General features: G+C 42.3%; 1 protein-coding gene across 2 annotated transcripts in view; it reads left to right on the top strand.

Moving 5' to 3' along the window:
- The window catches only part of SH3RF3 (SH3 domain containing ring finger 3), a 372,049-nt gene that overhangs the window by 178,375 nt on the left and 180,438 nt on the right, over positions 1–13,236 (top strand). Inside the window, exon 2 of one of the 2 annotated variants that reach the window (XM_042981038.1) lies at positions 9,182–9,193. The exons of the other annotated variant lie outside the window; for it this stretch is intronic. Within the exon in view, the coding sequence (XP_042836972.1) occupies positions 9,182–9,193 (12 nt within the window). The remainder of the gene's footprint in view (positions 1–9,181; positions 9,194–13,236) is intronic. 2 annotated transcript variants of the gene reach the window in all.

Raw genomic sequence — 13,236 nt, 5'->3', positions numbered from 1 at the left:
TAAAGAGGGAAATGACAGGTCCCAACTTGAACAGCTTCCATTTTAAGTGTTTTATTTTTATTTTGAGAGAGGGTGAGAGAGGGGGAGAGAGAGAGAGAGAGAGAGAGAGAGAGAGAGCGAGAGCGAAGTCATGAATGGGAGACAGGCAGAGAGAGAGAGTCCTAAGCAGGCTCTGTGCTGTCAGCATGGAGCCAGATGTGGGGCTCAAACTCACAAACTGTGAGATTGTGACCTGAGCCAAAATCAAGAGTTGGACACTTAACCAGCTGAGCCACCCAGGTACTGTGAGCACCTTCCATTTTAAATTTTCAGTGGGGCTCTGCCCATTTAAATTTTCAGTGGAACCAAGCCTCTGGGATGGGGAAAGGATGTTTGTGCTAACTGGAATTTCAGGTGGCTAGCACCTCCCACTTCCAGCAAGCTGGAAGGAGGGGAAAAACAGTGTGCTCTGGCTGCTAGCTTGGAGTTCATAGGTACTCTGATTGCTAAACATGGCCTCTCCACCCCACACAATTAAATAAAATAGCCTTGGGATTGTTTTCAAATGAGTTGTTTTGCATTACCCGGTCGCACTTTATGACATAATTCCTTCAGACCTGAGGACTACCCCTTAAGTCTTTGCATCTCTGCCTCTCATTCCCTATTATATGTGCTTGATGGCCAAGCTCTTTCTTCCATGTTCACCCTTCCCCTCTACCTGGCAGACCTCTACTCATCTTTCAAAACTTCACATGTCCCCTGCTCTGTGAAGGCATCTTTGATTTCTCAGGCTGTTGTTTGCCTGTGTCGCCCTCCCTTCAAGCTTTCCCTGTGGTCGTGTCTTCATAGACACTGCCAGCACTGTGCCATTGCCTCTCTTATATGGGATTTTGGTGAGGACTGGAATGCATGCAACCATAAGCCTGCAGAGTATGTTTGTGGAATGAAGGTGACTGTTCTCTTTGCCCAGTTTTCCTCACCATTATCCATCGTGCTGGCCCCTGCTGGTGTGGCTATCTCTGGAGGGCTGGTCCTATGGGGAGGGGCCACGTGACAACCCAGAGGAGAGATTTCCTTCCTGTTCTCTGAATAGCTGCTAGTGTCCTCCTGGACTGGAGAGGCAGCATATGAGATGTCAGGTATAACCACAGGGAGCACAAGGCTATCTTTCCTGCTGGTAGAACAGCTCCAGCTGCAGGACCACGTTACTCACATTCTCAGCAATGAGTCACAGCTTCCCCTGCATTTTTGAATCCAAGGCCAGTTTACATGCTATAAAAAGGAGGTTATTCTACCTATCAGATCCGCATTTGTTTTCTGGGAGCACTTTAGTCCTGTCCCAACCTAATCAGAATATCTAAACTCTCTGCTTACTAAATCACCAGAATCAGTTATTGATTCTAGCTCTTTGATGCACAATATACAAAAGTATTGTTCATATGAGATTATTGGTATTCCACTCCTATAAAATGTCAACATAGAGGCAGATGCTACAGGTGAGTAAGCAGTGCCATGCAAATTAATTTATTTCTGGAGGAAAATCAAGCTCTCTAGGCACGGTACTCTGCTGAGCGTGTGTAGAGGGGCAGAATGATCCAGTGGGATGACCAATGACCATGGAGTTTAGTGCCAGACTTGGATTTAAATCCCTGTCCTCTTTGACTGTATGTATACAGTTTTCTCAATATTCCTGAACCTTTGATCTGTAAAATGAGGATAATATTGCCTGCTTTGCTGGGGTTTAAAAAATGAGGATTAGGATGTATGTAATGCATCTATGATTGTTTCCCAAGAATGGCAGCTATTAACGAGAAGTTATAGCAATTTAATGAATATTACCAAGTATTAATAATAAGAAATCGTATTCATGAAAGAAAGACACGTGAACACACAAGACACTGAGGTGCATGAACATATCTCTCAAATGTTTTTCTGCTGTTCTATGCATTCTTTGAGGCATGCAGTCAAAAATGGAACTCCAGGAGTGCCTGGATGGCTCAGTTGGTTAAGTGTCTTTGACTCAGGTCATGATCTCACGTCGTGAGTTCGAGCTCTGCATTGGGCTCACTGCTGTCAGCACAGAGCCCACTTCAGATCCTTTGTCTCCCTCTCTCTCTGTCCCTCTCCTTCTTATGCTTTCTCTGTCTCTCTCTCAAAAATAAATAAATAAATATTTAAAAACTAATGGAGCTCCAACCTTATATCCTTGGATTCATGTGTAATTAGATTGTTCTCATCGAAAAGCCATGCCTTCACTATCTTGCCACTTAATTTAGTAAATTGGTAGAGCAAATGTGGCATTCAAATTGCCTCTTCCTGTCTCCAGAACATCATTCATTGCCAAAGCCAGCATGGATTAGAAACATTTGAAGTGGAAATTAGTTGAGTCAGGGCATATAGTTGTCAAATTTTGATTATCTGCTTACAGTATTTTAAAAATTAGATTTTGCTTTGTTTCCATTTAACAAAGGAAGGGAAATGTTGTTATTGGGGTTTTTATTAAAATAGAAATTTGACAAACACTCTTCAATGACTGGATGGATTATAGGACATAAGACTAATCAATAGAGGATTAAACGTTGCCAAGCCAATTTAGAAGTCTTGTCTAGATAAAACCCTCTTGTGGCAGCACAGATACGGTAAATATGAATAAATGTGTAACAGATGTCAACCTTGGCCCCCTGCCATGCAACTCAAGGAAAGACAGATTTCTAGAGGGGAGTGGGTCTACTTCCAACTACCATCATGAATGCTGGAAGAAATGTGTGAGTAAGGGGTCGGTCACATGTGGACATCAAAGATTGGCCATGAGAATCTCAAAGTTCTGGTCAAATTCCAGTGGATTACCATAGTTTACTTAACGCCCTGGTGTGGTCAGGACTTCAGGACTTCTGTGAAGGACATCTGCCATTTTCTGGCAGGTCTCAGCTCTGAAGATGATCAGTCCTGATAATTCAGTATTGAAGCAAATACCACATTTCAAGGAATGGATGGCTCATGGTCTTTTTGTTGTTGTTGTTGTTGTTGTTGTTTGTTTGCTTCTTTGTTTGTTTTTATCACCTTGACAACTGGAAGGCAGGGTAAGGAAAGAAGGGAAGTGAGTGAAGGGCAGAGGGAGAGAATGTGAGGAGAAGGAAGAGAAGGTAAAGGGTGAGGGAGAGAAGGACAGATAGGTAGACAGAATACCTGGCATGGCTTCTAACAGCCTGGAATCCCCAAATAATAGCAACCCTTTCTCCCTTTGTAGCAGAACTTTGTGTATTTTGCGTTTCCTGTTGAAGTCCTAAATCCACATCCTCCTCCGTAAACCTACCTAGTCTGATGGCAGCCAGACCAGGCATAGGCAAAGCCAAACCTGTGAAGTGGCTCCCAAGGGCAACCTTGGCCTTGAAAGGTATGGCAGGAGCCCAGGATCCTGAGCTAAGAAGTGCAAGCGCTCCTTGCCTTGGAGTTGCGCTTAAGTCAGCCAATAAAATTGTCAGTCTTAAGGAAGCTTAGCTTTCTAAATAAGGCTATAAATAATTTCACAAATGGAGCCTGTGCTGTATAATAGTGTGTGCTGATTTTTGAGAGCTACTGCAAGAATAAATTTGCTGAATGAATAAATCTGCAGTAGCCTCCAGTCGAATGTGAAAGGACGAATCCAGTGCAGAAATAACCTTTTAAAAAGGATGTATTAACTGAGCACAAAGGGTACCCACATAAGTGATTTCTAATTCATTAAGGGGTAGACTGTCAGCTCATTCTTTGGTTTTTCAACAGATAAGAATTCAAATGAGGACCCTTCTCCAGCTTGGAAATCGGGCTTTTGGTGTCTATGTATCTCACCACGTTAGGATATGGGCAGACAGCTTTATTGCCATCAATTAAAGTTCCATGCACAACTCTTGTAATGTTAAGATGAGGCCAAGAGGTGACTTTTCCCTGGCTAGATTGGAATTTAATGAGAGTAGGCAGACATCATAAAAAAGCTAAGTGTGGGATGTGGGCACGGCTGTTAAGCTGTGTTGCAGAGGGATTTTCTTGTACCATGTCAGTGTCTTTATCATTTTACCCCCGGGGTTGTTTCATTAAAATGTTACAGCACAGACAGGAGGGAACTTGCAGAGATCTTGCTGCTTCTGCTGGCCGTGCTTGAGCTCACAGAATGCACTCCAGAGAGAGGCCTTAGCTTCCATTCTCAATGCCAGGGGAGGAATGGGGAAGTGTGTGCTTCTGAAGTGGGAAGAAGAGCCAGGGGGCCATCAGGATTGTCACCCTAAAGGATGTTCAGTGAGATTTAAAAAAAAAATAAACTATCCATGTGTATTCCCTGCTAATAATTTGTAGCCCTGCCTCTCTCTCCAGGAAGAATATCATAAGTGGTGGTGGGTGGGCAAAAAACTGAAGCCCCCAATGTAGTGGTCTCCAGTGTGACCTGACTTCATGTGCTTCTGCACTAGGGGCTAGTGAACCCTGTATGCCCATGTGGTTTACCTGTGGGTGTCCTTACGTGCTTCTAGCAGGAACCAGAGGAAGTGACAAGAACCATGATGGCTGGGCTGGGCTCCCACCCTCCTACAAGTGGTGGTAAAATTTGGAAGAGATAGTGGACATGAAGACGTTGCTCCAAACTGTTAACCTGTTTTATGCAAGGTAGTGATTGTTGTTCTCTTAGGTCCCCAAATATCTCAGAGTGCTAACCTTTTGGTTTTTTTTTTTAAGTTTGTATCTTAATGTTTTTAAGTAGTCTTTAGTATAACTACCACTGCTGATTCCAGAACATTTTTGTCACCTCAAAAGGAAACCCCATGCCCAGCAGCAGACGCTTCCTGTTCCCTGTCCCCTCAGCTCCTGGAAACCACTAATCTGTTTTCTGTCTCTGTGAAGTTGTGTATTCTGTACATTTCATATAAATGAGATTAGATGATATGTGGCCTGATTTCTTTCACTTAACATAGTATTTTTAAAGTTCATCCTGGTTGTGACATAGCTCACTTCATTTGTTTATAGTCAAATAATAATAATGCATCATGTGGTTATACCACATTTGTTTATCCACTCACCAGTGGACAGGCATTTGGGTTTTCTTACTTTTTGACTATTGTGGGTGGTTTTGCTGTGAATATTCGTGTGCAAGTTGATGGGGACAGGTTTTCACAGATCTAGGAGTAGAATTACTGGGTCATTTGGTAGCTCTGTTTAATGATTCGAGGCATCGCCAGCCTTGTTCAGAGTGGCTATACCGTTTCACCACCAGAAAAGTATGAGAGTTCTGGTTTTTCCACATCCTTGATGACATTTCCTGTTGCCTGCCTTTATGGTTATAGCCATCTTTGAGGGTGTGAACTGGTTTTGATTAATCTTTTAGATTTTAAAATAATAATGGAGGTTGCAGTCACCACTTACCTTTGGAAGGAAAGCCATGTTGATCGTCTAATAATATTTGATCATCGACTAATATTTGTAAAGTGCTAATTAGTCCTTTGGAGATGGTCTTTTAGGGAAGCAAAGTTGGTTTTTTAGCCTGGAATTCCTTGTGGAGAAGCTGTTGATGCTTTCTGGTAGCAATGTAGGTGAAAATTACAATGCTGTGTGTACACCAGTGATACTAGGAGAGGATGAATGTACAGATGGGAACAGAGCCTGATACAAATCTGCTTCTAATTCTGAGGAACAGCCCTCTTCTTCCCTTAGTATGCAGTGTGTTTGAACTAATGCAGTGTCTGTACATGCGTGCATGTTGGCACACCATCTCCTGGAAGCAACAGTGAGATGTCAGTTCCCCAAACTCTCTCCTCTTCCCATTCCTAAACAGTAATGACTCATTCAGAAAAATGTAGTCCCACAACCTTGGCAAGGAAATGGCTATTCTGGGACAGGCCTTTGGCTTGCATTAAGAAATGTTTTAAGAATGTGTTTGTGGGTTTTGTGTTTTGTTTTTTCTAGAGGCTAGAAAGAGGGATGTGATGACTCTTACCAGGCTCTGGAGGTCAGTGTGGGGGTTCTTGGCCATATTTCCTCTACAGTGCTCGGAAACAACGCACTAGTCTTTAATTTTCCTGAGTTCAGCACCCTACTCCATCCCTGCAGCTGGTATCACAGGAGTGAGGGTGGGTCAGTTTGCATAGAGCCTGAAAGGGATCTCAGGGATCTCCTACTCTGTTTACTTTCTTAGTCTCCTCTGCCCCCAGCCCCCAGTGGCCCAGTCCCCTTTATAAATCCCCAATTGTCTCTTCCATATTGGATTGGATCCTAGAACTCACTCCCTCCAGAGGCAGCCCATTGTATTCTCCACTCTGGCTGCTAGAAGTTTCTTTTTGATAAGGATTCCTAGTCTGCCTGTAACATCCACCTAGGTGGTCTGGGCTCTGTCCTGCAGACCACTCTCTACAATGTAGTTTGTCCCAATCTTTTATATGATGACACTTTAATTAGAGTATTTATAAACAGCCTTTATCCCGTGTCCCCACTAATCTGGTTTGCAGGCCAGATATTTCCACCTGTTCCTCCAGTGACCCCCTCTGAGTGTGTCGCATGCTGCTGGCCCAGAGCAGTGTATAGGCTTCCGGTTCCCACTGCCCTCCCTCCTTGTTACTTCTGTTCCACAGTGTCACTGATTTGAACATGAACCTTGTAGGCTTTCATTGCAAATCACTCCTGATGAGAAGCTCATGGAAGGTTGAAGTGTGTGTGGCACTTAGACTAGAAATGAATAGTCTTTATACTTCATTTTAACAATATTTTTATTGTGAAATATATGCATGGAAGTCTGTGAAGGTGGACACAGTTTAAGGAGTGATAATATAACATGCATCAGTGTGTCTCCCATCCAGTTGATAAACGTTGAGACTTGGGGGCTCTTCAGGTGGCTTTTCCTGTTCTTTTACTGTCGCCTTTGCTTTTCTTTGGTGGCAGAAGTGTTTAAGAATATGTGTGTATGTGTTTCTGAATAGTTTCTTTAGTTTTAAGTAGCTTTGCCTCGTGCTGAATGTGATATTCTTAGAATCATTGTGTGTTCTTCTGTGACTTGCTTCTTCCACCCAGCAAAGAATCAGCTATGTCGACACCTGCAGATCTCGTTCACTCATCTTTCTACAGGATAGTGCTCCATGATTTGAGTGTATCACACATTGCCCACTTTACAGTTGTTGGGCATTTTTGTTGCTTCTGGTTTTTTGATGTATACATAGAAGTGCATCCTTTCTCTAGAGAACACAGGGCTGGTTTCTTTGGAACTGGTAGCCAGGCAAGAGAGCACTTCTTCACTCCCACTTAGATTGGTGGCAGACACTCCTTTCTACCCCTTGCCAACACTTGATGTTAGACTTTTTAATTTTTGCCAGTCTAGTGGATGTCAAATGACATGTAATTTACAAATCTCTGATTACCAGTGCTGTTATGTTTTCATATGTTTATGGGCCATTTGTGTTTGTCTTTATATAATGCCTGTTGGAGTTACTTCTCTTTTCCTTGAAGGTAGGTTATATTTATCTAGTGTTTACCCTGTTGCCACTGTTCTAAGTAGTTTTGGATATATAATCTGTTTTTATCCTTCCCAGTGGAGTAGGTGTTACTACCGTGACATCTGCCTCGCAAGTAAGGAGTCTGCGGGGCAGATGCAGTGTCTTACTCAGGCCCCAGCTGGTAAGAGCAGGGCAGGAACTGAACCTGGCATGAGTTTGCTCTTAACCACAGTGTGGCTGCTGAGTTATTTATCTGTTCTCAGTGCAAATACCTTGCTTTGGAATGTGTTGTAAATATCTTCTTCCAGTTTGTGGATTGGCTGTTTCCTTTCTTTTTAGTGTCCTTTGATGAATAGATATTTTCTAAAATTTTGATGTTGTTGAACTGAACACATTTTCTTTTTAAATTAAAAAAAATTTTAGTGTTTATTTATTTTTGAGAGAGAGCATGAGAACGGGAGGGCCAGAGAAAGAGGGAGACACAGAATCCAAAGCAGGCTTCAGGCTCTGATCTGTCAGCACAGAGCCTGATGTGGGGCTCGAACCCATGAACTGTGAGATCACGCCTGAGCCGAAGTTGGACACTTGACCGACTGAGCCACCCAGGCACCCGTGAGCACATTTTCTTTTATGGTGAATGTTTTGGGTCTTATTTAGAAACATCTTTTCCTACCCTGGAGCCTTAACATTAACTTCTAAAAGTTTCACAGACTTGCTTTTCATATTGAAGACTTTAATTCGTCTAGAAATAATTTTTTATATGGCATGAGGTAGAGGACCATTTTTTCCCCTACATAGATAATCCAGTTTTGCCAACACCATTTATTAAATAGCTTAGGCTTCCTCTGCATGATCTGTAGTACCCGTGCTCATAAATCAGGTCATCTTTGTGTGGTGCTTTTTCTGGACCGGGGCCATTCCTTCCATCCATTTGTCTATTCCTGATTACATTATATGTTCATAATTACTGTAACTTATTTAAAGCCTTGATATCTAGTTGGACAAAGGGCTTTGCTGTCTCTATATATTTTGAATCTTGCCAAGTACTTCAAAATTGTTGAGATTTACATTAGAAATACATTTGAACTATACATTAGAGACAAAATTGCAGCTTTTCTGAAACTTTCTACTCAAAAACATAGTACTACTCTCAATTTGTTTATCTTTAATGTCTTTCAGTAAAATTTCATAATACTCTCCATGAAGGGAATGCACATTTTTTGTTAAATTTATTACTAGTACAATTTATAACAGCAAGAAAAATATAAAGTATTTTTAGAAATTCTGTGCTCTAACTGCTTGTTAATTATGTATAGAAAAAGTTGATGGGGCACCTGTGTGGCTCAGTCATTTAAGTGTCTGTCTCTTGGTTTCAGCTCAGGTCATGATCTCACAGTTCATGAGTTTGAGCCCCTCATTGGACTCTGCGCTGACAGCCCGCTTGGTATTCTCTCTCTCTTACTCTCTCTCTGCCCCTACCCACCCCCTCTCTCTGTCTCTCAAAATAAATAAGAAAACTTAAAAAAGAGAAAAAAGAAAAACAGTTGACTTTTATATTTTGGTGGTGGTATCCAAAAACCTTGCAAATCTTATTAATTCTAATCATTTCTGGGTAGTAATTTTGGGTTTTACATAGATGATCGATCATACCATCTACAAATGAGTGTAGTTTCATTTCTTCCTTTCCAATCTTTCCCCCTTTCTCTTTTGTCTGATGGCATCCCCAGTGCAGTCTTGAATAGGAGTGATGTAAACAGCATCCTTGCCTTGTTCCTGATCTTTGAGGTACCGTATTCAAGATTTCCCCACTCAGCTTGGGGTTTGTTGTGGTGGTTTTGTTGATATTCTTTATCAGGTTAAGGACGTTTTTCTCTGATTCAGTTTATTCAGAGGTTATTTTTAAATTTTTTTTTTTAACGTTTATTTTTGAGACAGAGAGAGACAGAGCATGAACGGGGGAGGGTCAGAGAGAGAGAGGGAGACACAGAATCTGAAACAGGCTCCAGGCTTTGAGCCGTCAGCACAGAGCCCGACGCGGGGCTCGAACTCATGGACCGCGAGATCGTGACCTGAGCCGAAGTCCGACGCTTAACCGACTGAGCCACCCAGGCGCCCCTCAGAGGTTATTTTTAAATGAAAAGTCAAATTTGAATTTTGTTAAATGATTTTTTAAAAAAAAAACTTTTGAGATGGAATGTTTTTTGCCTTTCAATCTTCAGTGTGACAAATGAGTAATTTTTCTAATTTTAAACCAATCTTCTATGCCTGGAATACCCAGATTAGACATGACGTGTTATGTTTTTTTTATACGTTGATGGAGTCAACTGGCAAATCTTGTTTTTAGGAGATCAGAGCTTTCAGTGCAGCTGGCGTGTTTTTCATTCTTGCTTCTACTAAGGGGGGCGCCTATTAGCCAAACTTTCTTAGGTAGCTCTGAGTAGACATCCTGCTGTGAGTGGAGCCAAGACTTCACAGCCTACTGCTCTCCAGCATCAAAACAGTTCAGCAGAAACCTCGCAGTAAAACAGCTTTGGTGCTCTCTTCCTGGGGTTCCGGGGTTCACTCTTGACCTTTGCATAATCCTTCTTTGTGTCAGCTCAGCCATGTATTTCTTTCTCTTGTTATTGTAGATACTTTCAAACATACACAATAGTGGAGGGTCTAGTAGAACGACCCCATATATCCAACATCCATAGTTTATCAGCGTTTGCTCATCTTGTTTCATATCTCCCTCCAGTTTGTGTGTTGTATGTGTGTGTAATCTTTCAAAGCTAATTTCAAGCATTATATCACTTCACCTGTAAATACATCAGTATGTTTCTCCAACAGATGAAGTCTTTTATTTTAATGTTTATTTATTTATTTATTTTTGGGAGAGAGAGAACGGGGAAGGGGTAGAGAGAGAGAGGAGAGAGAGAATCCCAAGTAGGCTCTGCACTGTCCACACAGAACCCAGAACAGGACTCAATCTCACCAACCATGAGATCATGACCTGAGCTGAAGTTAAGAGCTTGATGGTTAACTGACTGAGCTACCTAGGTGCCCTGAAGTCTTAAAAAACACGTAACTACAATATCATCATAGTATCTTTTTTTAATGAAATTTATTGTCAAATTGGTTTCCATACAACATCCAGTGCTCATCCCAAAAGGTGCCCTCCTCAATGCCCATCACCCACTTTCCCCTCCCCCTCCCACCCCCATCATCATATCTTTTCAGAATTAACAATAATTCCCTAAAATCGTTCATGTGCAAATTTCCCAGATAGTCTCTAAAATGGCTTCTTTGTTTTTCTGAAATAAATTTGTTAGGGTCAGGCATAGGCTAGGGTAAAGGTAAGAGTCAAGAACTAAAATTTTATCAGTCAAAGGCTTTATTGGGAGCTAAGGTCTTGGGCGAGGTTCCGTGACTCAAGGGGAGAGAGAGAGAGGAGTCAGGGAAGTTGCGCCCGGGTGTGGTGGGGTAGGGTTTTTAAGCTGCAGCGTTCCGCATTTAGGTCCGGGTGGGCCTTTTTCACGTCAGGTCGTGCTGTTGCTGGTGATTGGTTGACCTTCAGTTCGTTCTGGTGCGCCGCTAGGGGCTTTTCGTTGGGTTGCGCTGGCAAGATGGCCGTCCCCTCTACTGTGGTTCCAAGGACATCCTAACAAAATCAACATGTGCACTGGATATTCTCTTCTGGTCCTTTTCACCCAACAGTTCCCACTGCCTCTTCATGCCACTGATACGTTGAAGAAACCTAGTTGTCCTGTGGAACTCCCATGGTCTTGACTTTGCTGGTTACATCCTTGTGCTATTATGTATCATGTTCCTGTATCCCCTGTGTTTCCTGTAAACTGATTTGATTTGATTTGTTTCTTTACTTGTTTGTTTTTTCCAAGAACAGTTCCTAGGAGGTGAACCTCCAATTTCAGCAATGCATTTTTTAAATTTATTTTTTATTTTTTAAATTTGCATCCAAGTTAGTTAGCATATAGTGCAACAATGATTTCAGGAGTAGATTCCTTAACTCCCTTTACCCATTTAGCCCATCCCCCCTTGCACAACCCCTCCAGTAACCCTCTGTTCTCCATATGTAAGAGTCTCTTATGTTTTGCCCCTTCCCTGTTTTTATATTATTTTTGCTTCCCTTACCTTATGTTCATCTGTTTTGTATCTTAAAGTCTTCATATTAGTGAAGTCATATGATATTTGTCTTTGACTAATTTTGCTTGGCATAATACCCTCTAGTTCCATCCACATAGTTGCAAATGGCAAGATTTCATTGTTTTTGATCAGCAATTCATTTTAAAGATGGTCTTTGTTCTTTTTAATCTAGCATTTTAGTTTTTCAGTTTGGAGGGTTGTCCAGGATGCTTAGATGGTGGTATTGATAGAAATGGAAGTCCAGAAATAGATTTTGGTGTATGACTGTTGTCTATTTAGGTTATTGGTTGTACATTGTCCTCTGATCTGGCAGCATAATTCTCATCCCCAAATCTGTGTGTGTGTGTGAACCAGAGAAACGCATGACCACTCTGGTGGCAAGGAGGTGACAGTCGTTGACATGAGCACTAAATGCCATCCAGAGTTGGAATGTGGGAACATCAAACATGTGAGCTCCCTGTTCCTGTCTCTACCCTCTGACCCAGGGATGGTGACCTGAGCCTGCTCCAGGATGTTAATGGAGTGGTCATGATAAGAATGTGCCCCTCCTTCCTCCCACATCCTTACTGGTCTCTGTTGTCTCCCTGGGGATTTGGTCACATGTCCACAGAGACAGTACAAGTGACCACATTTCTTGTGGCCAGACTTGTCCTCTTCCTTTACCTCTCTTTCCCCCTGAAAACGTGTTCCTCTCACTGTTTTTCTAGCTTCTTTCATAATGCTGCCTGCCCACAATTTGTTGGCATTTCACCCTGCTCTGTGCCGCTAACTTCTAGGCCCAGTCACTGACCACGCGTTGTGGATTGTCTCTAAATTTTTCCATCTGAGAACCATCCTGGAGATTTCTAAAAGATGAACTCCTGATAAAAGGGCTTTGGCATGGAGAACAGGTCCCCATGAGGAACACTTCTGGACCCAAAGAATAAGGTTGATCTGCAGGAAGGGATCTTCACTAAGACTCTTCCAATGGGTGTAAATCATTAGATTCTTTGCCCTGGGAGTAAAAACAAAGGGTTTGAGGTCATGACTAGAACCTGTGCCTGTCCCCTCCCCCCACAGCCCAGCCTTCCTCTGGCATGTTTCTGAGATGGATGGCCCATTCAGCCTAGTCCTAGCTGACAGGCCAAGCCCAGCACAGGAAGCTTCAGCAGAGATGTTTACACCTCTCCAAGGCCTACACGAGGACTGTGCTCAGCTTGATTTAAAGCTGAGATGCAAGACAGCAGAAAGGAAAGTGAAATAAATTGTAGGAGCCTGACACAAACTAGGCAATAGGTACTTTTTCTTACCATACATGGGCCCAGCCCCCACCTTCAACCCACCTGTTCTGACATCTTTAGGCAGTTTTGCACTATATAGAGTGTGACAAAGAAGAAAGTTATATGAAATGAATGATTTCCAAAAGTCTCTCTGGAGAGCCTTTTAACTTTGGGTCTAGATAAACCACAACATTTTCCAATGGGTTCTTGGATCTCTAGTGTTTGAGCCAGGCATTGATAAAGGGAGGCCATGAGAAGACAACATTCCTGGCCCTTAAGAAATATGTAATTTCATCTACATGAAGCAAATGGTTAAAAAAATTAAAAAGTTGCATATGTGATATATGTATAGGCTATCTGTCTTCTCCCACTCTGGGCCAGCTGAGGAGGTACTCTGAGGGAAAGTGCTG

This window comes from Panthera tigris, chromosome A3 (genome assembly GCF_018350195.1).
Source record: "Panthera tigris isolate Pti1 chromosome A3, P.tigris_Pti1_mat1.1, whole genome shotgun sequence".
NCBI lineage: Eukaryota > Metazoa > Chordata > Mammalia > Carnivora > Felidae > Panthera > Panthera tigris.
The sequence above is the reverse complement of the archived record's forward strand: the minus strand, read 5'-3'. Positions and strand labels throughout refer to the sequence as shown.